Source organism: Equus asinus, chromosome 25 (genome assembly GCF_041296235.1).
Source record: "Equus asinus isolate D_3611 breed Donkey chromosome 25, EquAss-T2T_v2, whole genome shotgun sequence".
NCBI lineage: Eukaryota > Metazoa > Chordata > Mammalia > Perissodactyla > Equidae > Equus > Equus asinus.
This window is the reverse complement of record NC_091814.1, coordinates 53,347,388-53,370,597: the sequence shown is the minus strand read 5'-3', so window position 1 is coordinate 53,370,597 and position 23,210 is coordinate 53,347,388. Positions and strand designations below refer to the sequence as shown.

The following is a 23,210-nucleotide window of genomic DNA, read 5'->3' as shown; positions in this document are numbered from 1 at the left end:
TTTTGTCAGAATGCTCTCTAGAAAGTTTATGAGAGTCCTTCAGACTATGAATGCATCTTCTCTTGTGTCTTTGCTAATTTGATGGTCAACAAAAGAACAATGTTTTATTGCATTTACTTCAATATCATAGAAATGGAATCAAAACATTGAGTTTTCTTGTTACACACCTTTTTAGTTCATCAATTATTTATTCAAGAAATTAAACATCTACTGGGTACAAGGCATTGTTCCGTGTACTGTGGGAGACACAAAGTTTGAGTCCGCATTCATTTGTGTCCTTGTATTCTTTCTAATCTCCACCTCCATCACCTCCTCCCATCCCCAGGCTTCCTACCTCACCCCTTCTCAAACTCAAGTAAAACACAAACTCCTAGAGTACAAAGATAGGGTTCACTCATCCCTTAGCACCTGGTGTATTTTTAACCTGTACTGTCTGTGGGATAGCTGAATTTTATCACTTTACTACTCATTAAAGAAAAATGTGCTTTCTTTGAATCACCTGCTAATTTATCTATCTGGATTTTCAGATATCGACTTGGCCAAAAGTGTGGCACACTTTTATTAGTATTCAATCAACATTTAAAAGTGATAATGACAGTCAACTTACTTGTCGTATGTAACATGCTCAGTATTTGAAAGGAAAAAGAGAATGTTGGAATGAATTAAATCATGTGTAACATGGGCAAAAATCTATTTCTTCTGAACAGCATGGAGTCAAGCATGTCTGAAATCCCTCATAAGTTATTTTCTTAAGTAAAGACATTTACTCTATCAAATTACAGGAAATAAATTACATAATATGTAATAATTACATAAATTATATGTAATACACAATAATTACATAAAACACACTATTGCTTTTTTATAACCAAGCGTTTCCATGTCCTGAGTGAGAGCCAATAGAATGTTTATGAAGCAGAAATATAAAGACATGTTGTATGTCAAAGAGTACGCACCTCCGAGCAGTGGTGACCACAGAGTTTGTGTTTTTAGAGGCAGTGATTTATAAGCTGTCAGCGAATGGCAGGAGGAGATCCCGAGGCTGTGTGTGGTGTGAGTGATAGTGAGCAGTACGGGCTCCCGCCGGCAAATTTAGAACTTTGTCTTCTATACGGCGGGAGTGAAAAAGATGGACCTCATAACAGTGCTAGAGGATTAAACAAGCTACGATACTTCAGTGGTCCCAAGATTCCTTGCTTTGAAACATTTTAATATCTCTGAAACAGAGATGTGCCTGAAAGTCATCAGCATCTGGATTCTGCCAACAACCTGAAGGAAGAGGGAAGCAGCTATTTTCCTAGCTCGCCCAACACCTTGATTTTAGCTTTATAAGACCCTCGGTGGAGAACCCCATCAACCCACCTACACCTCTGACCTGCCTAACTGTGAGATAAGACGTGGGTGTTGTTTAAGCTGTTAAGTTTGTGGGAACTGAGGGCATGGCAATAGAAAACTAATACACCCGTGCTCAGTTTTTAGGAGAACAAGGTGAGTGAGTGTCAAGCCCATGGCAGAGGTTCAGCCCTTCCTTCTCGCAGGGGGCTCGCCCACAGAGGCTGTCAGCTCCAGGAGACGGGCAGCAAGTCGAATTTGCCCACTCTTGTATCCCAGCGCCTAGTAACTGATGTTCACCACATATCAGTTAAATGCTTACATTTTCTGTGTGCAAAGATTTATCCATCAAGGTGTTGATCACAGCAATAGCAGTAAATTATTGCAGAAGATTTCCATCCAAGAATAGTTTGGTGATGTAATTTACTGGTATAACCGTAAGATAAAATACTATGCTTCCTTTTAACTAGCGGTGTAGAAAACAATTTAATGACAGGAAATTAGTTATATTTTATTTAATGCAAGTTTAGAAAATGGAAATGTAGGCACACACACATAGAAAAAACCGGAAAAGTGATGTCTCAATATGTAAAAAGTGATTATCTCTGAGTAGTAAGTTTATGAGCAGTTTCTCTTTTCTTCTAACTTGGGGAGAGGGGTTGCCTTCGCAAACTGGTACTATAAACGCATAATCAGAGAAAACAATTATCACAAGAGGTAGACAGAAATCCACTGAAGGAACAGTTTATCCTAGAAACCAGAGCATCAGCCTCACCTTGAGTAGCTCAACGCCACTGTCTTGAGCGTTCTCAGACTGTTCTTCAATTTGCTTCTGCAGGTAGAGAACTTGCCCCTCCATGTATCTAGTGATTCCTTCACAGTACAGAGCTGTCGGGGTTCTTCTTGGCACTAGATTTTTAGCTCTATTGGAGAACATGTGAAAGTTCTGCCATTCCTGAAGTCTGGCATACCTGCACCACCACAGAAGAAAAATCAGTACCGCCCTTGGCAGGGGCTGATTTCCTGAAATGGGTCTCTCTGGAGGTGAAGCTCCCCGTCCCTGGGCCTCTGGAACCCTGCCGCCTGCCTGCCCGGAGGGAACCACGTGATGCGGAGCAAGGACGGAAGAGGACTTTTTGATGGTTTGAGATGAATGGAATCCTTGGGAACACTCAGGCAATCTTAGCCACCATTTATTTAACTCTTTGGACTCTTTAAAAGTGAAGCCGATCAGACACTTGGAGCCATAAACTCGAGGGCTTGAAGAAATTGCTCCAATTCCAAAGAGAGAAGGCCGAGGCCAGTGCGCTCCCGGGTGGGCCGCAGCTGCCTCGTCGGTAGCACCTGAGTGCTCCTTAGGCCTGCGAGCTCTCTGGTCCAAGCCAGATCTATTGAATCAGAAAGACTCTGGGGATGGGGCCAGGGATCTCTGAGTCAACGAGCTCTCCAGGCGGTTCCTATGTCCACTGAAGCGGGAGAGGGCTTGGCCCAGGCCACCACTGCTGAAAGGACTCTGCAGGTGAGACAGGCCAGAATAAGAAATTAGGAGGATTTTTGGACTTTAGATTCCTTGAACTTTAACTCACATGGGCAAGTTAATTTGACTTTGAACTTTAATTCCTTTGGACTTTAACTGGCAAGGGTAATTAGTTTTTGGATTTTAATTTCTCCCAAGGGAGGTTATAATAAGAGGAGATTTCTGTTCAAATTTGGAACTGCCCCAGTTTGTGGCACTTTCTATGGGAGTCTTTAGATTGTCATTTAATCTTATCACATAATCTCTAAATATTGGACAACATAGCTGCATATATAATTTGAGATGGGGAGTAGAATAAGGAATGACTTTCAGTCTTGGAAGTAATTTAGTTAATGTTCGGGAGCCTTACATTGATCTCCTTCCTTGAGGGTAAGGCCGTAGCTGCAGGCTTCTGCGTTTACAACTCAAGAGGTTAAAGGGATTAAGCCTCAGGCTTAACGTGTTAATGAGGTACAGGGGCATCCTTCCTCCTTGCTCCACTAGTTTCCTTCCAGGTGAGAAAACTCCAGTCTGTTCCCTGCCTTGCTCACTCCTCCATGATGGGGGGTGACTTAGTGGGGGGGGGGTCACTTTGAGAGAGGAGTCAGGCAGCTGAAGCTCGAGCTCTGCCCCTCCTGTTCCCCTTGAGCCAGGGAGGCCCACGTTCTGCTCTTCTCTCAACCAGGTGGGGGACAGAGGCCTGCCTCGACGGGGCAGACCCACAGAACTGCCCGCCGCTGAGTGGGTAAGTCTAACGCTGGGGTTCAAGATCAGGAGAGCCGCGTGCCTGCAGAAATAAGCCACATCCTCCAACACCAGCTCTGTCAACAGTGTTTTCCAACATGACTAGATCTTGGGGTCGGGGTGGGCAAGTGGCGCTATGTATCAGTCTCCCTCAAACCCCGCACTCCTCAGCAGCAAGTACTCCTGTCTTACTCATCTCTAGTCCCACAACATGATATGCATGTATTAAATGCTCGTTGCACTGAGTACAGTTGAGGGGATGAACTAGCTGATGCCCAAGGGCTCTTTCAGTGTAGATCCACTCTGATGCCTTCAATCTGTCCCACGTGTAAATTATAAACACTTCTACTTTCTTTCCTTTTCTTTCTTTCTTTTTTTAAAATCTCATAGAACTCTTCTTCGCAATTCAACGTTTTCAAATTTGGGGATTTCGTGACAATAATACATTGTTACCAGACAGCTATGCACGAATAAAGTCCCAGGAGCATTCCACTCTGGAACTTGAGGATCCAATGGTCTTCGTTTTGGTGTATGAATTCCAAACATTCTTCAAATGGCCTATAAACAAAGCCTAAAAGAAAGAGAAATAGGAGAGCTTGGCTGTGGGGTGAGGGGGACATCTTTCGGGCCTAGTCGCTGCCAGGACAGTTTCCAGCTGTGGGAGAGGCTGCTCAGTCTCTGATTACCTTATGACCTAAAGGGTCCCGTATTGCAACAGCCGTGTGACTGCACTGCCCTGCGTCTGCCGAGCCCCAGCTTGTTGGGAAGTTTATGCACACGCGGTGCAATTCCGTGGAGTTGACCAGACAGGAGCGGGGTTTAAACCAGCCCTCCCCGCGGAGCCCGGCGGGAGGCCGCCTTAGCGCTGCCTGGGACTCTCCATCTTCCCACCCGTGCTTTCCCTGTTGGCAGCAATATCTGCATCCCCTTTCAAAATATGTGTGGGGGAAAGAATGCCCAGGTTGGCCCCTCTGGTTTAATATGTACACTGAGGGCTGCCTACTTGGTGTAACCTGAAGGTTATCAGGAAATAACTTGTTTTCCAAACCAGCAGCTACCAGTGCCCACAACTCTTACTGTTAGCAATCCAGTCCTTCATTCTAATGCATGAAGTCTCTAAGTACATCCTGCTAAAAATTAAATAGCCTAGTAAAAGGCACGTGGTAAGGTGCTGTCAGTCAACTATCGCTTGTGTGTAAATTGATCTGACACCTCAATGGGCAGCTTATACCCAACAGGTTCCTCCAGACTAAATTCTCCTTGGTGGTCCCTTATAATCTTGCACCTTCTAGATGGCTCCTCGGCTCATAACACCAGGCTCTCCTTCCCCGTTCTGTATGTCTTTCCAGGCAGAAACCTAGTGGCCTCAAAGCCACAGCCCTGAGAGCGGCCACATCACACCACACGGTGCCAGACTCCCAACTTCTTATAAATCCCAAAGCCACATTTACCAGAATAAAGCATGATATCCAGGCAGACAAAATAGAAAAACGCCTTGCTGAAGATGTGCTCTTCTGCTATAGAAAGATCCCACAGCGACCCCAGCACCTGCACCAGCTGCTTGTGTCTGTGGGAAAGAGAAGGCAGCAGGATCGAAAAGCGGTGGGAGAAGAGGATGCGGTCCAGCCCTGGTCCGGTCTCGGTCCTGCCAGGTGATCCAGGACCACATATGACCCCCAAACAGACTTGGGCCCACTCCTGAATCTCAGACTGGCTCTTTGTTCAAACTGTTGCCTCATGCACCTCTATATCCGTGTGACCGGAATCAGGCCAAGCTGTCCTGGCCTCTGGTCCAGGTTGCTGTCCTCTGGGCACTTGTTTTCCCTGTAAGGCTGGTCCCTTTCCTGCCACCTCGCCGTGGTGGAGGCCTGAGTCCCACAGTGGGGACGACTGTCTGACTCTCCCAGTCACTGGCCAGAGCAACCAGGTTAGAGATGATGCGTGTGAGAGAATTCCGTGACAGGAGCAGTGGCGTCCAAAGGAGTCTCAGTTACATCTTCTACTGTGAACCCTACTCCCTTCCCTCCCTTACGGCCAGGGATGCATGAGCCCAGCACGCGCAGTGACTATGGCTTCCTCCCCCTCATTTTGGAAAACGCTTTAAGATAAATACCTGGTTTTCAAGAGGAGACATTTGCTAAGCCAGCAGAGGACTATATAGTGTCTGTTGGGATTCCGGAGCAGTGCCCACATCTTGTGGGCTCGAGAGCCTGGGAGGAAAACAATTCCAGTACATTTCTGGGTATTACTTGCATCTGCCTATCCCTTCTTGCCCAACCAGCCCTTACCTAAGTCATAGGCCAAGTCCAAGTGGCCCATTATGAGCTTGATGTAGCCCAGTGTATCAGCCACATATGTCACCATTTCAATGCCCTCGCCCTTCAGGGGGAGGTTGAAGATCTGCTCCATGGCCATGACTTCGTACTTGAACCACACACCCTGGTAGCCAGTCAGCTGGTAGTGCAGCGAATAGTCCAGGTAGGCCTTAATGATCTGCAATGGCGGCAGTGGAGGAGAGAAGGGGCAAGGCTGAGAAGGAACCCAGAGCTGAAAGGCCAGGGACGTCACCCAATGTCTGCCAGTAAACGTGCTTACTGAGCTTGGGGATGGAGCTGGTCATTTGGCCAAACCATGGGCTTAGATACAGAAATTAAATTGGGTTTCTGCCACTCATTTCCTGTATCATCCAGGACAAGTTTAATGGCCCCTCTTGCCCACAGAGTCCTTAAACAAAATATGAGAATCTTAATTTTTGTGAGAAATAAAAGCAATATCTTATATATGTGGACATGTGATTGCATAGCAAAAAGCCTGGAAGGATTGGCTCCGAAGTGTCAACAGTCATTGCCTATTTGTTGGGGGTGGAGGGGAGAGCTGAGGGCTGGGAGCGACTTTTCCCTTGATGCATTTCTGTGCTTTTTAATTTGTTACAGCAAGCATGTGTTACTTATGTTATTTAACAAAAAAGGAACGTTGGTTTGATTTGTTTGTAAAAAAATGTAAGAACTCATTCTAAAACTTAATTGAGAGATTTAAGAGAAGTTGGTTACGCTTTAAACAACTCTTTAAAATGATAATTAAATTTGCTTCAGAACATAAACTCTTAGAGAAGAGTGAAGAGAAAGCAGTGCCTCTGAGGAGGCGCCCTGCTGGGAGAAGCGCTGGGCGCTGAGGGCAGTTGGGTGGGGCGGCATTTTGGAGAAGGGGACTTTTTTTCCTGGAATTCCTCAAATTGCACAAAATAGCCAGTCCACAAGTTCTGTGTTATAGGCAGTTCTGTGGATATTTCTTAAACCACAAAGTCAGTCTTGAGGAATTCCTCTATTCCTGGCTTAGAACGTGTTTCAGATAATGCTGCCGGAAGGGAAGACCAGCCAGAAATGGTGGTGGAAGACAGAGGATTGTTGGGCAAACGAAAAATCCGAAGCTGCGAGAAAGCCCAGGATTTCTTGGATTTGGACCAACAGAACTGCGTCCAAACTTGATGGGGAAAGAGAGAGTTGGGAGGTTCTGTGGCTTGCCAGTGGTCACACCACAGAGGGGTGGAGTGCTGGAAACTGCTCTCTGGGCGCTCATTCTGGTTTTTTCTGTCATCCTACACTGAGTGCCTCATCTGCTTCTGAGCACCCGGGGGAGCACTTTCCCTCCTGTTCTGCCTCAGTCACAGCCGTCTCGTTAACAAGCGTCTTTGGATTCACTTTCTAATTTTGACTTTTCCGTTTTGTCGCCCCCTACCCCCCAGCTCTAGCACGTTTTTGGGAGATAGCCCCAAGTGTGGAGGAGCAGTAAAGCATTTCAGTCAATAAATATTTGTTGAGCACCTACTACGCGTCAGACACTGTTCTAGTAGCTCAGGATGTGGACAAGATAACAGACGAAGTCCCTGCTCTCATGGAGTTTACAGGCTAGTGGAGGACGCAGACCACACACCAACGAAGGAGCCAAAAAGAAAATGTGAGATGGTAATAAGACCTACTAAAATAGGGTGATAGGCTAGAGAGAGAATGGGTCAGGTGGTCAAGAAAGGTCTCACGGAGGAGGTGACCGTCAAGCTGCTAAGTGGAGAGCTCAGTAAAGGTCAGGGCATGAGCACGCTGGGCAGAGGAAATATCCAGTGCAAAGACCTAAGACGGGATTGAATTTACACATTTGAGGAACTGAAAGTGGCCCAGGGAGCTAGGAGAGGAGGATGGCATATGGGCAGAGGCCCAATATTATGGGCTTTATGAATACTTACGGATCCTGGCCTCCTGAAAGGAGCTAACGCTGGGGACGGAGTCCTGGCTGGGAAGCTAAGCTCTTCCAGCACGCACAGTGCTCTCAACCGTTTCCCTTAATTCTTGATAATGAATGAGCCCAGGAGGAAGTTACTGCCCCAGCAAAAACCCAGACCTGATGTGCTTTTATGAGGGACCTGATCACTTTCATTGTAGGAGTTGGATTTAGCTAATAATTTCTTGGTTTTGTCTCCTGGAGTCTTCCTCATCTAGTCAAAGACTTCCCAGTTTATGACCTAAACTAGTGGCTCTCCCCATGTGGCCTCAGGCTCCGGGAGGACACGAAGAGGTCAAATCTAGTTTCATAATATCAAGCATCATTTGTGTCAGGAAAATAGTGAAAGACCTTGAAATGAGCCAAAACAAAGACCTTAGTATGTGTCCTGTCTATCTCACTCGCAAGGTTATCTCTGCCTTTCATTGTCTTTGCCCGAAGACAACTCTGTATTCAGCAGAAAACGGATAAACTGGAAATGATTCTTTTTCATAGAAATGTAAATGTTCAGTGGGAGACAAGTGATCACAACTCCGTGACTTGACTAGTTTTGCATCCATTCATAAACTGAATTCTCCTTGGAACCACTTCTAACATCTTACTAGCTCTCTCACTGATTAACAAGTTCCATGACTCATTTGTGTGGGTCACGATTTTATCTTTTTAAGAACTATCCTTTAACGTTTTCGCTTTTCGTCTTCATTCTCCCATGAGTACACAGGGGACTTTCCCAGGGGAGAGCTCTGAGACATTGCAAGGGAGTGAAGGTGGAAGCAGAGGGAGCATCTAGCTGTCTTCTGTGAAGTCAAACGTTAAGATATCTGCAAAAATGGAATACATGCCTCTCTTCTCACTAAATTTTTTGTTTGGGGAAATATCAGATTTTTTTCAATGAAAACGTTAAGTATGTTAATATGTAATGGGTTTATTACTTTTATTTTTGAAAATATTTTTTAAATATCTCAGTTTTTGCTTCTTATATGATAATAGCTACAACCATAGAAATGAAAGCTATGTGGGGTCCTCAATAATTATTGTGATTCTGGAACTAAAATGTTTGGGACCTGTTGTACACCCTCATGATTCTGAGTCCCAACTGGCTTTCACTAGGCTTTTCTCTCCAAACAAGATTCAGAATTTAAAAAGCAGCTACCAAAAATAGCCTACCTGGAAATCATCTTGAGTTTCCAGGGCGGTGTTCACTTGCATCATAGCTGCCAGCTGGCTGTAATACTTGTAGTGAAAAAAATAATTTAAGCTATAGATCCGCCACAGCAAGGAGAAGCAGACGGATTGCCGGTAAAGCTGCGCCAGTCTCTTCTTCCTGTTAGATAAAGTACACACACACGCACACGCGTTCACACGCAGGCACACACACACACATGCACACAGGACATACACAGAAGTCAAGGTCACCAGCACGCTGGAGTGGAAGCGCAGGTGCAGAAACTTCACCACAGGCTTGGAGGTCAAAACTGACTTGGGTTGAGGCCTGCCTCCTTGATTGACTAACAAACACAGTAATTTTTATGAAGCACATTTTCTCCACTGCAAACTGGGGACCGTAACACCTACTTTGTGATGATTAAGATAATTTATGTAAATCACCTGTCTGACAGGTCACTGCTTTTTAAATGAAGCTAAAAAGCACATTTATATCACTCATCACCTTTGATTCTGAGGACCACCCTGTAGGAAAGGAAGGAATAATTAACCCCATTTTACATAAGTGGAAGGTGAGCCTCAGACAGGTTAAGTAATTAACTCATAGTCACACAGCGAGAATGTGGCGGTGCCAGGACCCGAGCCTGGCCAGTCCGGTGTGTCATTTCCTTCAGTGCATACTGCTCTCAGAAGCTACGTCTCAGCTCAGTGAAGGAACTGAGCACTTTTAGCAATTACATTCTGCTATTGTCTGAACGCATCCCCCCAAAATTCATAGGCTGCATGCTAACCCCCAAAAGCGATGGCATTAGCAGGTGGGGCCTTCGTGAGGTGATTAGGTCATGAGAGTGGAGCCCTCGTGAATGGGATTGGCTCTCCCATAAAAGCAATCCCACAGAGCTCCCCCGCCCCTTTCCCCATGTGAGGATACAAGGAGAAGTCTGCGACCCTAAGCGGGCTCGCAAGACCACGCTGGCCCTCTGAGCTCAGGTTCCAGCCTCCAGAACTGTGAGCAATAACCTTCTGCAGTTCCTAAGCCACCCAGCCTCAGCTGATAATATACACCCAAGTCCCCTCTATTTGTGATAAAAATGGGAACCTAAACAAGATACTGCAATATTAGTAAACTAACAAAACCAAGCAAACAAAATATAATTAGAAATATTTATCACAAAGCAGATTTTAAATAAAAATGAGAACGAAAGAGGAAAGAGAGATCCTGGAGATACTTAAAGAAGACTTCCAGGTACTCTTGCTGTAGACGTTGATGACATTGATTCTGTCGGGGAAATTTTTTTTTAAGGTTCTAAGGAAACATGGACAGGGTCGAATCCTTTCCAGGAGAAGGCCATCATGAGGGCCATAGAAACTCTGACATTAAATCTTGTTTCTTGTCCTCATTTTTGAGATCAGACCCTTTTGGCTGGAAGGTATGTTAAGCCAACAGCTCTGCAGATTTTTCCTCATCAAGACTTCCCCCTTATGCAGGAGCTTCCTTTACCTTTTACAAAATGGGGTCGTAAACCAGGTTGTCAGAGTTAGAGAATGAAAACGTGGGATGCCCAGTGAAATTTGAATTGCAAAACAACAATTTTCTTTAGAATGCGTATGTCCTAAATATTTTGTGTGACATACGTATTCTAGAAAAAATATTCATTGTGGGCCAGCCCAGTGGCTGAGTGGTTAAGTTCAGCATGCTCCACTTCAGTGCCTGGGTTTGGTTCCCAGGCACAGACCTACAACACTTGGTGGTGGCCATGCTGTGGTGGCAACCCACATACTAAATAGAGGAAGATTGGCACAGATGTTAGCTCAGGGTGAATCTTCCTCAGGAAAAAAAAGAAAAATTCATTGCATAGCTAAACTTTGTGGGGGACTGGTCTTGGCCAGGCCAAGATATGTCTCTTTGGCTTGAGGATTATTTGAGGCTGATTGCTTTTGATAAACTGGGACAGGGAAGGAGGCTCCGAGGGGTACAACTTGCTTGCCCTTTGTTAGGAGACATTTACATTGTAAAGGAAATCTCTATCTGTAAAGGTGCCTCCCTCTCTGTACCAGGAAGAAGAAAGGGGATGACCTTCTCTCTAGAAACTCTTGATCAATGCCAAAGGCAAGGACTTAAATCTGCATAATAATCTTATTCCTGTTTCTGGTAACCTCCTGTAACTGACTCCCCCACCCCCAACATCCTCCTTTCTGGATATCGATACCAACCCTGATATCAGTTTCCCCACATTAAACCCAGCATATATGAGGTTAAAACCAAAACACTCACTCCCTGCTTACTCTCTGGCTTCCTGGCTCCAGAATCCACTATTCTCCATGGAGACAGACACCATCAAGGACAAGCACCTGGACTATCTCCTCCCGCAAAGAGATACGGGCTGGTGGGAAAGCTGCTGACCAGCAAGGTCACAGGCTTCCTCCTCTCTGTAAGTGTCTCAAGGCCAAAGACAGGCTGGTGGGAAAGCTCCGAACAGCAAGGCTGTATGCTCCCCCTCCCCTACCTAAAACCCCAAATAAAAGCCCTTCTTTTTAGCTTTTCGGGGAGTTTGGGATTTCGGCGTTAGCTGCCCTCTCTCCTTGCTCAGCGCTGTGCAAAAATAAAATTCCTACTTTCTTCCACCACACCCAGTGTCAGAGATTGGCTTGCTGCACAACGGATGAGCGAACTCACTTCAGGTTTGGTAACAATATGATATTTAAGGTGGGGGCTTCAGCCATTTTGGCGAGTTGCTCAGCTTGCCTGACCTCTTCCATGTATACATGTTATAAAGCTTTGTTTAATTTTCTTCTGCTATTCTGTCTCATGTGAACTCTGGCCAGATGAATCCAGAGAGGGTAGAGGAAATGTCTTCCTCCCCTACAACTTCAAATTTAACTAGGCATCTTGTATTCTATCTGGCAGTCATACGTGTGACTCCAGACTCCAATTCCCTCTTCCCTCTCAGGGAGCTGTCTGCTGAATTTCTCCCCACCGGCTCCCTCTAGGAGTCTCCTGAGACAGCGTCTCCATAGACCCCCAGGAGCCTGCCTGCAAGCTGCAGTGGAGGTCAGTTCCAGCTCCCTTCCTCTCCAGGCTCCCCCACATTTAAGGGAACACTTTCGGGAAGCTGGGGAAGGCAGTTTTTGGTGGGGTTGCAAAAGTTGCAGCAACTTGCTCATAGGAGTAGATGTTTGCATCTCAGGCAGAACCTGTAGGAACGTTGCTACTGGCTTCTCCCAAGATGTCATCTGTCAGCAATCCAGAGCCCACCAAGGTGGGATCTCCCTTGGTGTGAACTGTTAGATAAGTGGAACAGATTTTAAAACTTTTACTGTGGAAAATTTCAAACATACATATCCAGTAAAACAGAAAAATATAATGGACCACGTATACCCAACACCCAGCTTCAGCAACTATCTACATTCTTATTTCATCTATCTCTCTGCTCACTGTTTCTCTCCCCTCACCCCATTATTATTTCTTATAGTTCTTTTTTTAAAATTTTTCCTTTTTCTCCCCAAAGCCCCCTGGTACATAGTTGTGTATTTTTATTTATTTATTTACTTTTTTTTTCTGCTTTATTTTCTCCCCAAATCCCCCCAGTACATAGTTGTATATTTTAGTTGTGGGTTCTTCTAGTTGTGGCATGTGGGACGCCACCTCAGCATGGCCTGATGAGCGGTGCCATGTCCACGCCCAGGATCCGAACTGGCAAAACCCTGGGTCGCTGCAGCAGAGCACAGGAACTCAGCCACAGGGCCAGCCCCTCTTACAGTTCTTTTATAGATAAGATTTACATACATTGAAATGTACAAATCTTAGCCAGTGATACCCCCATGTAACACATCCCTTTGGAGATGCATAGAGGGGTGGGGTTCTTTGTCTTCTGGCAGACGTCTTCAGGGCCTGCTATTCTTCTTCCAGACACAGACAATACCCAGTGTCTTAGCAATGAATGGAAGAGGGCTTGTGACTGAGGCTCTGGGAGCAGGGGTGCAGGTTCCAATTGGAACAGCCAGAGGGCTCAGTGGGCGAGATGGGTAGGGAGGGGCACTGGAGCTCACCTTGCCACTGGCTCCCTTACATTTTTTTGTCACCTTGACAAGAGAGTTTCACATATTGAGGTGTATGGGGTAACTATTTGGTTTCAAAACTGCTTTGGCTTGAACTAAAGAAGCCTGACTTTTGGCCTATGAAACATACATTATGAGACCGAGTTAACGCGAAAGACCCCATGTCTAAACTGCGCCCCCCATCTTATCTTCACAGTGTGCTTTGGGAAAACACTGAGACGTGCACGTAGGCAAGCTAATCAGTAACAAGAGAAAGAAGGACTTGTTAGCAGAAAATTTACAGCCCCTACCCCAAAAACTGTTCCTTCTGTCCCTGAGAAGAAAACAACTAACGTTTTCTTAGATTCCTCGGGAATGTTGCATTCAGCAGATCTGAAACTTTTTGTCTACGGAGAGGCGCCCGACAGTCTGCGGTCATCCAGCACCTGACACTCCTGAGGCCCCTCCCCAACCCCCGTTTGCCTTACATAAGTAATTTCCAAATCAGTTCCCCTTTAAGGTGGTTTTTTTTAAGGGTGATAGTCTGCCATCTTGCAATCAGCTAGCTCACCACTTACTAAAGTTCTTTCTCTCCACTGCCTGGCCTCTTGATGGCTTTTGTCTTGCCGTGAGCAGATCAAGCCCTCGCTCAGTATCAGTTGTACATCTACTTTAACCATCAAAGTAGAGAATGCACTCTCTTAGGATAAGAGTGCATGCTTCCCCTCCTAGCCCTAACGGTAATGCTCTATTGGTAACACCCTATGGGTAACATCCATGTTAGTCCCTCTCCTGACATCAGGGTCCTGTTGACCTGCTAATTTGCAACTAAATACCTATTTGAAACTTTGAAGATGTATTCTGGGTGTGTTTAATGTATGTCCTTTGTTCTACAAAGATATAAGATGGTACTGAAAACCATGCTTCTCCACAACATTTCCTTCCTTTCTGGAAAAGGCCTTCCTGGGTTATAATCCTCACTAAAATTCACCTTATTTCTCTTATTTATAGAACAGCAATTGGTTATTTTGTGTCAACAACCTGAACTCCCTTTGGCAAAAGCTGCCTGTGAAGTGTTCTCCGGCCCCTCAGCTCTGGCCTGGGAGCCCACCCCCACCCGTGCCCTCCCCGCCAGTGAGCCACCACGCTCCTTGCAGCCCTAGAGGTCCAGGTTTTGGGGGCCGGCTGTCTGTTAGATTATGTGTAGGTCTCTCTCCTCCGCGGAGTGAGGCGACACCCCCAGCTCCTCCCAGCTCCTCCCCTTACCCTGGAGGGGAGCTCTCTTGGGCCTGCTGATTCACATAACGAAAGTGTCTGTTTTTCTCGACGTGGGTCTGGAGAAACAAGGAGATGACGTTGTCAGGAAAGATTCGGTTGAGGAGCTTCAGGGCCTTCCTCAGCATTTTCTTGGCAAGCACCATCTGGCCCATGTTGAAGCAGACCTGCAGGGAGAAGGGAGGGGTGGAGAGGAAAAGAGGAAAAGCAGGGATTCTGGACTTAGTTGCTATGCTCCAACAGTACATATATTGGGAATTCTTGTCAAAAGATGGTAAGTTTCTGGCCCAGGAACAAAATCCCCCTGTGCCTGGCAGAGTGGTAAATGTTTATTGGACGTGTGCATGGGGGGATGGTTGCATGACCAGGATTGAGCATCTTTCCTGTGGGTCATCTACCTCTAAGAAAATGTTTACCAATTCATGTCCATTTTCGCAGGTTGTTAGAAAAACATTTCATAAAGATGTCGACTAAGAGGATAAGGAAGGGGGCTGGCCCAGTGGTTGTAGTGGTTTAGTTGTGTGCTCCACTTCAGTGGCCTGGGGTTCACGGGTTTGGATCCCAGGTGCAGACCTACCCGCTCATCAAACCAAGCTGTGGCAGCATCCCACACACACACACACAAAAAAGAGGAAGATTGGCACAGATGTTAGCTCAGTGACAATCTTCCTCAAGCAAAAAGAGGAAGATTGGCGACAGATGTTAGCTCAGAGCCAATCTTCTTCACCAAAGGAAAAAAAAAAGAGGACAAGGAAGATCTTGTTGTTGGCAATTGATGGTGAGGAGGTTTGAGTGCCAAGGCTTGTGGTTCTGGAGCCTTGGCTAGGATCTGCGGCAGGGCATGGGAGGCAGGTGTAGAAATTTTAGGGATGATTCTGCTTCTTCTACGTGAAGCCCTCAAGGCAGATAACAGATTCATCATGTGTTTAATGTCTTCTTACCTGACCTTTGAGGCTGTAAAAGGTGGCAGACTCAAAAGTCTGATTCCAAGACTTTTCCTTATTGAGAGTTTTTAGCAGCGTCTCTCCCTCATTCAGATACACGTATGCCTGCAACCAGCACAAGGAGCAGAAAGTGTTGAGTCAGCAGGGAGCCCGGCCACAGAGGGCCATTGCCCCAGACTCTACTGAAGGGAAAGCGGCAGGCGCCACTCCAGGTCCCGTCTCCGCCTCTACCCCCAGCTCCTAATTAGAAAGGGCCTCCGAACACCACACAGGATGAGGATGGGTCGGGCTCCCACTGAAGACACAGGCCACCTGCATGTCCACTTTGCGCCCTGGATCACTATACTAGAGGATGAATCTAGAAATCTCCCCCTTTCCTCATGTTGTCACGTAAGTCACCTTACCTGAAGTTTCCCCCAGGCAGTTTCCTCCTTCAAGTAATTCCATCCCCAACCTCTTGATTTCCACCAACATACTCACTGCCCCTGATAGCACCCTCGCAGTTATGAGAAGCCAGTCTCTACTGCTGGAATGAGTTATGAACCACCCCACTTCCATCTTTGCCAGGGCCATCTTTGGGAGGTGGAAGAGAAGGTAAGGCCCCGAGCAACTCTCCTTGCTTCATCTTCAACCTCCCATGACATCGTTAGACAGGAGAGTCTTGGCACGTGTAAACGCCAAGGCAAGGTCAGACTCGAAGAGTACAATCAGGTGAGGCAGTCTCCCCAGGACTTATGCTGCCTAAGGGGTGTGAGTGGGAGGCAGAAGGAGGGAGACATGAGGTGGCCGCCAGCCCCAGTCCTACCAAGTTTTCTTTGATGGGAGAGGCAGGTGCAAACGGCACATTCTGGGACTTTGCTCAGGGCTCTGTTTCCAATCATTGTCTTCCTGAGCATCCACCACTCCCTGCAGAGGGAAATGGGGGTGTGCACAGGGTTAGCAAGGTGGCCCCCAAGCCCACCTAGACCTTCTCTTCCTGGGACTCACTGGCCATATCCCCACATAGGTGTATAAAATATGCATGGGAGACTTTCATTCTTAACATAAATACTTGAGAGAATAGAGGCTTACTGGCATTTGTAATGGTTTAATTTTTATGTAAACCTAAGGTGTGAGGGCTGATTAGGTTGCTGTGATCCACAGCAACTGTAAAACACGGAACTGCCCCCCAGTGTGGGTGTGAAGACCACAGGCGGGGCCGCTGAGGCGTGTGAAGCTCTGCCTGGAGCTGGATGGCGGCAGATGGAGAAAGGCCCGGAAAGGCATTTCCTCAAGTGAGCTCACAGAAGCTTAGTCCAGCCAGCTGCTCTACGAAAAGTGACCTAAGGTCAAATAAGTTCGAGAAACACAGTGTGCCCCAGCCCCAGCCCTACCCTCTGGGAGAGTTACATATGTCTTAGCAGTAAAGAAACCAGCTCGGCGCTTCCCAACTCACTCAACAAGGAATTCTTAAATTTCGTTCTAGTCTCTAATCCCCCCATTTCTAAGGGCACATTGCCCTGGAGCCTCATTGACAATTATCCTAGAGGAACGTGCATTAGTACTTTGGTAGTCTAAAGGTGTGTGTGATAATTCAGCACTAATTACATGAAGACCAAAGTGGGTGAGCCTCCTGGGAGGTCACAAGCCTGAAGCCAGATGTGTACTTTTCCAAAGCCCCCAGGTACTTGTGCGCACAGGTAGTGGGGAAGACAGCGGATGCCGCTAGGATGCTACTGAGGAAGACTCTGCTGAAACTGAAGCTTCGATACCACGAGTCCTGTCTGCATCATTGTGGAAATGAGATATGCACCCCCCCACATATAGGTAGGCCATTCATGGCAAGTTTCTAAAGGTGGCAATATTTTAAGTGATGTATAATGTTAGTGGCAATTTGTTCTCACTTTCCTCAACCTCAGGTCATTTCCCTTCTGAGCAATTTGATTTTCAAAGGAAGGAGGTGCTGGCAGGAATCAAGAACATGAAGAAAGAAAAAAGCACACAACAGCTTCCCTTCTGGCTCTGTGGTCTGTCAGCTCTCAAGGGTGGAGGGAATCCGGTGGAAACAGCTTACCATGTAATTATCACCTAAGAGGAGATGCGCAGAGGCGATTTCTAGGAAGTAATATAAAGCTTTGTTGTTTTCTCCCAAAGCCAGAAAATGGTTGGCCAGAGGTATGATGACGATCTCAAGGATTTCCTCACACTGGCAAGATTCCAGGGGGATGATGTCTTCCTCAGACGTCTTCATTTTTAGTATAATGATGTCAAGGAAACTCAAGATCTTTTCTCTTATTTCTTCAGAACTGTCCAAAGGCAGAAAAAATTAGGAGTAATAACTTGTAGATATAGTAATGATGAAAAGATGAAAATATCTTTAAAAACTAATAAAAGAGCAAGATGATAAAGTCTAACGTAGATACTACTCACCAAACTCAGCACACACCTCCCGACATTCCCCCACCTGCGGCCAGACTCCTGACCAGACGAATGACCCCAACAGTGTTCTGAATTTAACGACAATTGTTTGTGCTCTGCCTCCTGAACAACGATATACGCCCGTACCTGAGACTTTCAGGAAATATCGCGGATTTCTTAGGAATCTCTATTTTGGAAAAGCTGATCTCTTCTTCAGCTAGAAAATAAACAAATGAGTTGTTTGGGTCATTGAAAGTTTCCATGTGGCAGAGATGGCTATTGTCCACCAAAGTCTCTTGTGCCCAGCCAGAAGCTCTGTACCCGTTCCCATTGCACCTTAGGGAAAGCCGTGTGACTGGTTTAAATGGAATCAGAGCAGAAGTAACATATGTCACTTGTGAGCTGAGGTGGTTAGGTATCTTCTCCACCCTTTTCTTCCACAGGAAAGCAAGAGGCTCTGAGGGAGAACAGAACCACAGAATGGAGGGAGCCTGGGTCCCTGCCTGACTGTGCAAGGCTATTTGTCAAAACTCTTGGATCATTGTCTACACAGGGAAAAAACTATTGTTCTGTTGTGTAAAGCCACTGAAATGTTGGGGTTTGTTGTAGATGATAACGTCCTCCTAACTCATTTACCCTGCAATAACTGAAACTAGGAATTAATGATCCTGAAGAAAGAGACATCAGTTTCTAGTGGAGAAATACGAACGTTTAAATGTAATACCCCAAAAGGTCAACAAAAGGGCAGAGAATTTTGAATTTAAAACCTTCAGTCCAGCCATATTTCAATAGGTTAGAAATTCCATAATGATCGTAAAAGAGAAAACAAATGAGAGTTGTCTAATCTAGCCACTTCTCCGTTGAGGGAGAACGGAAGGGACTTGTCTCAGATCACGGATGTTCGTGACGGAGGTGGGACCGGGACCCAGGTCCCCTGGCTCCACGGTGAACGCGTTGCTGCAGAGATCGTTTAATTTCCAAAAGTGCAGTTTAAGCATTTAGTTACCACCTTCTTCTGAAAGCCTTCCGTGCCCTTGCCCCCTAGAATTAGTGCCCTAGCTCACGCGTGCCCGACTCCCCGTGCAGACCTCCATCACGGTCCTTGTCACAGTGTAGAAGGATGAATTTGCCCACCTCGCCTCCTGGACTACCATCTAGTGCATCTCTAGCGACTAGAGGCTGAATAAATTGAATTATGCCTCTATCCTCCTATTCCTCTAAAACTGCTCTTGTCAAGGTTACCAGTGGCTACCATTCACCAAATCCAAAGGTTACATCTTTGTCCACGTCTTATTACACCTCTCTGGCAGCGTTTAATGCAATTGACCACTCTCTTTTGTAACAACCATTCCCTTGGTTCCCTGGCTCATTGGCTGCTCACTTTTCTGGCTCCTACTCCTCTATCAGCATTCCAAATGTTGATAAGCCTTCATTTGGTCCTATCCAAATTTCTCCCTGCTGTAATTTCATCTGCCCATGACTTTAAATTACATTCATATGCCAATAACTTTCCATTTTATATCTCTAAGACCTGATTACCTACCCTTGACTACAGACTCATGTATCCAAATGCGTCCTTGGCAACTGCCACTTGGATGCCTAACGGTATTTGAAAATTAACATAAACAGAACTTTTCTGTTTGTTTTTAACAAACAGAACTTTTGAATCTCTCTTCCATAAACCTACATCCACCTAAGTTTTCCCTATAACTTCGCTATAACTTTCCCCATGTCTCTGTAAGCGCCAGTGCCATATAACCATTTTGTCAAGGCAAAAACCCAGGCAATATCTATGATTCTTTTCTTTCCCTCATCCCGATCCTCATTCAGTCTATCAGGAAGTCCCATTGACTCTACCCGAAAACGTATCTGAATCCATCGTCTTCTGTCCATCTTTACTTTAGCACCATCCTGGTCCATCGCCAAATTTTATCTGGACAGGTGTGAAAAACTGATCTCCTTTCTATTCCTATGCCCTTCAATCTGTTTTCTCTAGAGAAGATAGAATGGGTTTGTAAAAACATGATTCAGATCTCTGTAGCAGAAACTGCTGGTTTCCTATCTCAACTTCCATAGTCCCTTTTCTCCTTAGTAATGGAACTCAGTTTTACTCAGGGCAGCTATATTTTCCAGCCTTCCTTGTGACTGCATATAGCCACATGCCTAAGTTCTGGTCAATGAGATGTAAGAGGAAGTATTGGGTAGGACTTGTAGAAAATTCCTTAAAAGGTGAGGGACATCCCTTCCATTTGTTTGGTTTCTTTTCTCCTCTTCTAAGTGTTAAACGTGAACATGATGGTTAGAACTCCAGCAGCCATTTTGGACCAAGGGTCTCTGATGATTAGTCCAAGTGATGAGACAAGCATTTTACACGACAAAGAAATACATTTAATAATAAATAAAGTTAAGCCACTCTAGCTGGGTCCTTGTTGTATGCAGCCAACACAAATTCTAATCAACATCTCTCCAATATGTTCCAATTCACTTAGAATAAAATTCAGACTACATATCAAGGCCTACAAGGCCCCTTGATGGTTTTATTAATCTGTTTATTGTCTATCAGCCTTCATTGCAATTCAAATATATGAGAATAGACACATATCTGTCATTTTCACCACTATATCCCCCGTAGAGCTGCATCACTGCCTGGCACATAGTAGATACTCAATAAATATTTGCTGAATAAATGCACATTTGTCGAAAAAAATCAATGAGTAAAAATAAAGTGCTATTCCTCCTTAAACATCCTATATATATATTTATGAATTATTTTATTGAGGTCACATTGGTTTATGACATTGTATAAACTTCAAGGGTACATTATTATATTTCAGTTTCTGTATAAACGACAACGTGTTCACCACCAATAGTCTAGTTTTTATCTATCACCATACGTCTGTGCCCCTTTACCCCTTTTGTTCTTCCCCCACTCCCTTCCCCTCTGATAACCACCAATCTGTTCTCCTTATCTATGAGTTTTTTTATCTTGCACGTGAGTGAAATCATATGGCATTTGTCTTTCTCCATCTGGGCTTATTTCACTTAGCATGATACCCTCAAGGTCCATCCATGTTGCTGCAAATGGCACAATTTTGTCTTTTTTTATGGCTGAGTAGTATTCCACTGTGTGTATACCATATCTTCTTTATCTATTCATCCACTGGTAGGCACTTGGGTTGCTCCCAAGTCTTGGCTATTGTGAATAATGCTGCAATGAACATAGGGCTGCGTATGTCTTTTTGAATTAGTATTTTCATGTTCTTTGGATAAATACCCAGAAGTGGAATAACTGAATCATATGATATTTCTATTTTTAATTTTTTGGGAAATCTCCAAACTGTTTTCCATAGTGGCTGTACCAGATTGCGTTCGCACCAGCAGTGTATGAGGTTTCCCTTCTTTCCACATTCTCTCCAATACTTATTTCTTGCCTTTTTTTTTTTTTTAAAGATTAGCACCTAAGCTAACATCTGTTGCCAAAGTTCTTTATTTTTCCTTCTTCTTTTCCCCAAAGCCCCCCATTACATAGTTGTATATTCTAGTCGTGAGCGCCTCTGGTTGTGCTATGTGGGACACTGCCTCAGCGTGGCCTAATAAACAGTGCCATATCTGCACCCGGGACGCAAACTGCCAAAACCTAGGGCCACCAAAGCAAAGCTCGAGAACTTAACCACTCAGCCATGGGGCGGCCCCTCCTGGATTTTTAATAATGGCCATTCTGATGGGTGTGAGGTGATATCTCATTGTAGTTTTGATTTGCATTTCCCTAATGTTTAGTGATGTTGAACATCTTTTCCTGTGCTTGTTGGCCATCTGTATATCTTCTTTGGAAGAACGTCTGTTAGTATCCTCTGCCCAATTTTTGATGAGGTTGTTTGTTTTTTTGTTGTTGAGTTGTATGAGTGCTTTATGTATTTTGGAAATTAACTCCTTGTGGGATATATGATTTGCAAATATTTTCTCCCAGTTGGTGGATTATCTTTTCATTTTGTTGATGGTTTCCTTTGCCTTGCAGAAGCTTTTTAGTCTGATGAAGTCCCATTTGTTTATTTTTTCTTTTGTTTCCCTTGCCTGAGCAGACGGGGTATTTGAAAAGATACTGCTAAGACTGATGTCAATGAGTGTACTATTTATGTTTTTCTCTAGGAATTTTACGGTTTCAGGTCTTAACATCCAAGTCTTTAACCCATTTTGAGTTAATTTTTGTGTATGGTGTAAGATAACAGTCTACTTTCATTCTTTGCACGTGGCAGTCCATTCTTTTGTGCGTCTGTTTTTCTGGCTGGCGCCATGCTATTTTGATTACTATAGCTTTGTAGTATATTTTGAAATCAGGGAGTGTGATGCCTCCAGGTTTGTTCGTTATTTTTCAGGATTGCTTTAGCTATTTGGGGTCTTTTGTTGTTCCACATAGATTTTTAGGGTTCTTTGTTCTAGTTCTGTGAAGAATGTCATTGGGATTCTGACTGGGATAGCGTTGAATCTGTAGGTTGCCTTAGGTAATGTGAACATTTTAACTCTGTTTATTCTTCCAATTCATGAGCACGGAATATCTTTCCATTTCTTTACGTCTCCTTCAATTTCTGTCAGTTTCTTTCCTCTTCAATGTCTTACAGTTTCCAGTGTATGAGTCTTTCACCTCATTGGTTAAATTTATTCCTAGGTATTTTATTCTTTTTGTTGCGAATGTAAATGGGATTATATTCCTGATTTCTCTTTCGGCTAGTTCATTATTATTGTATAGAAACGCAACTGATTTTTGTATGTTGTTTTTGTATACTGCAACTTTACTGTATTCGACAATTATTTCTAATAGATTTGTGATGGATCCTTTAGGGTTTTCTATATATATAGAATCATGTCATCCACAGATAGTGACAGTTTCACTTCTTCCTTTCCAATTTGGATGCCTTTTATTTCTTTTTCTTGCCTATTTGCTCTAGCTAAAACTTCCATTACTATGTTGAATAAGAGTGGTGAGAGTGGGCACCCTTGTCTTGTTCCTGTTCTCAGAGGAATGGCTTTCAGTTTTTCACTGTTGAGTGTGATGTTGGCTGTGGGTTTCTCATATACGATCTTTATTATTCAAAATCCTATTTTTTTTATGTTTCAAATTATAATAGTGATAGAATGAGATGCAGAGAAGAGCAATATTGGCTAGATAAAGCAAATAAAGTTGGGGTATACAAGACATGCTTTTTGTCATTATTATCATTTACCCCTTGGGTGAATCATATTATTTTTAGTTTTAGTTCTTAATTTTCTTCATTACAAACAAAATATTAAGAGTTTCCTTGGGCTGGCCTGGTGGCACAGTGGTTAAGTTTGCATGTTCTGCTTCGCCGACCCGGGGTTCACCAGTTCGGATCCTGGGTGCGGACAGGGCACCACTTGGCACGAGATGCTGTGGCAGGCGTCCCACATATAAAGTAGAGGAAGATGGGCACTGATGTTAGCTCAAGGCCAGTCTTCCTCAGCAAAAAGAGGAGGATTGGCAGCAGATGTTAGCTCAGGGCTAATCTTCCTCA

The 23,210-nt window shown here is 44.7% G+C and overlaps 1 protein-coding gene across 1 annotated transcript in view; it reads right to left on the bottom strand.

Annotated features, from left to right (window-relative positions):
* Positions 1-23,210, bottom strand: part of ADCY10 (adenylate cyclase 10) — a 76,644-nt gene that overhangs the window by 7,216 nt on the left and 46,218 nt on the right. Inside the window, exons 17-26 of the mRNA XM_070496982.1 lie at positions 17,830-17,899; positions 17,339-17,570; positions 15,283-15,390; positions 14,333-14,508; positions 9,032-9,188; positions 5,881-6,085; positions 5,706-5,802; positions 5,044-5,159; positions 4,046-4,163; positions 2,108-2,303 (exon numbers count right to left, since the gene is read on the bottom strand). Coding sequence (XP_070353083.1) covers positions 2,108-2,303; positions 4,046-4,163; positions 5,044-5,159; positions 5,706-5,802; positions 5,881-6,085; positions 9,032-9,188; positions 14,333-14,508; positions 15,283-15,390; positions 17,339-17,570; positions 17,830-17,899 — 1,475 coding nt within the window. The remainder of the gene's footprint in view (positions 1-2,107; positions 2,304-4,045; positions 4,164-5,043; positions 5,160-5,705; positions 5,803-5,880; positions 6,086-9,031; positions 9,189-14,332; positions 14,509-15,282; positions 15,391-17,338; positions 17,571-17,829; positions 17,900-23,210) is intronic.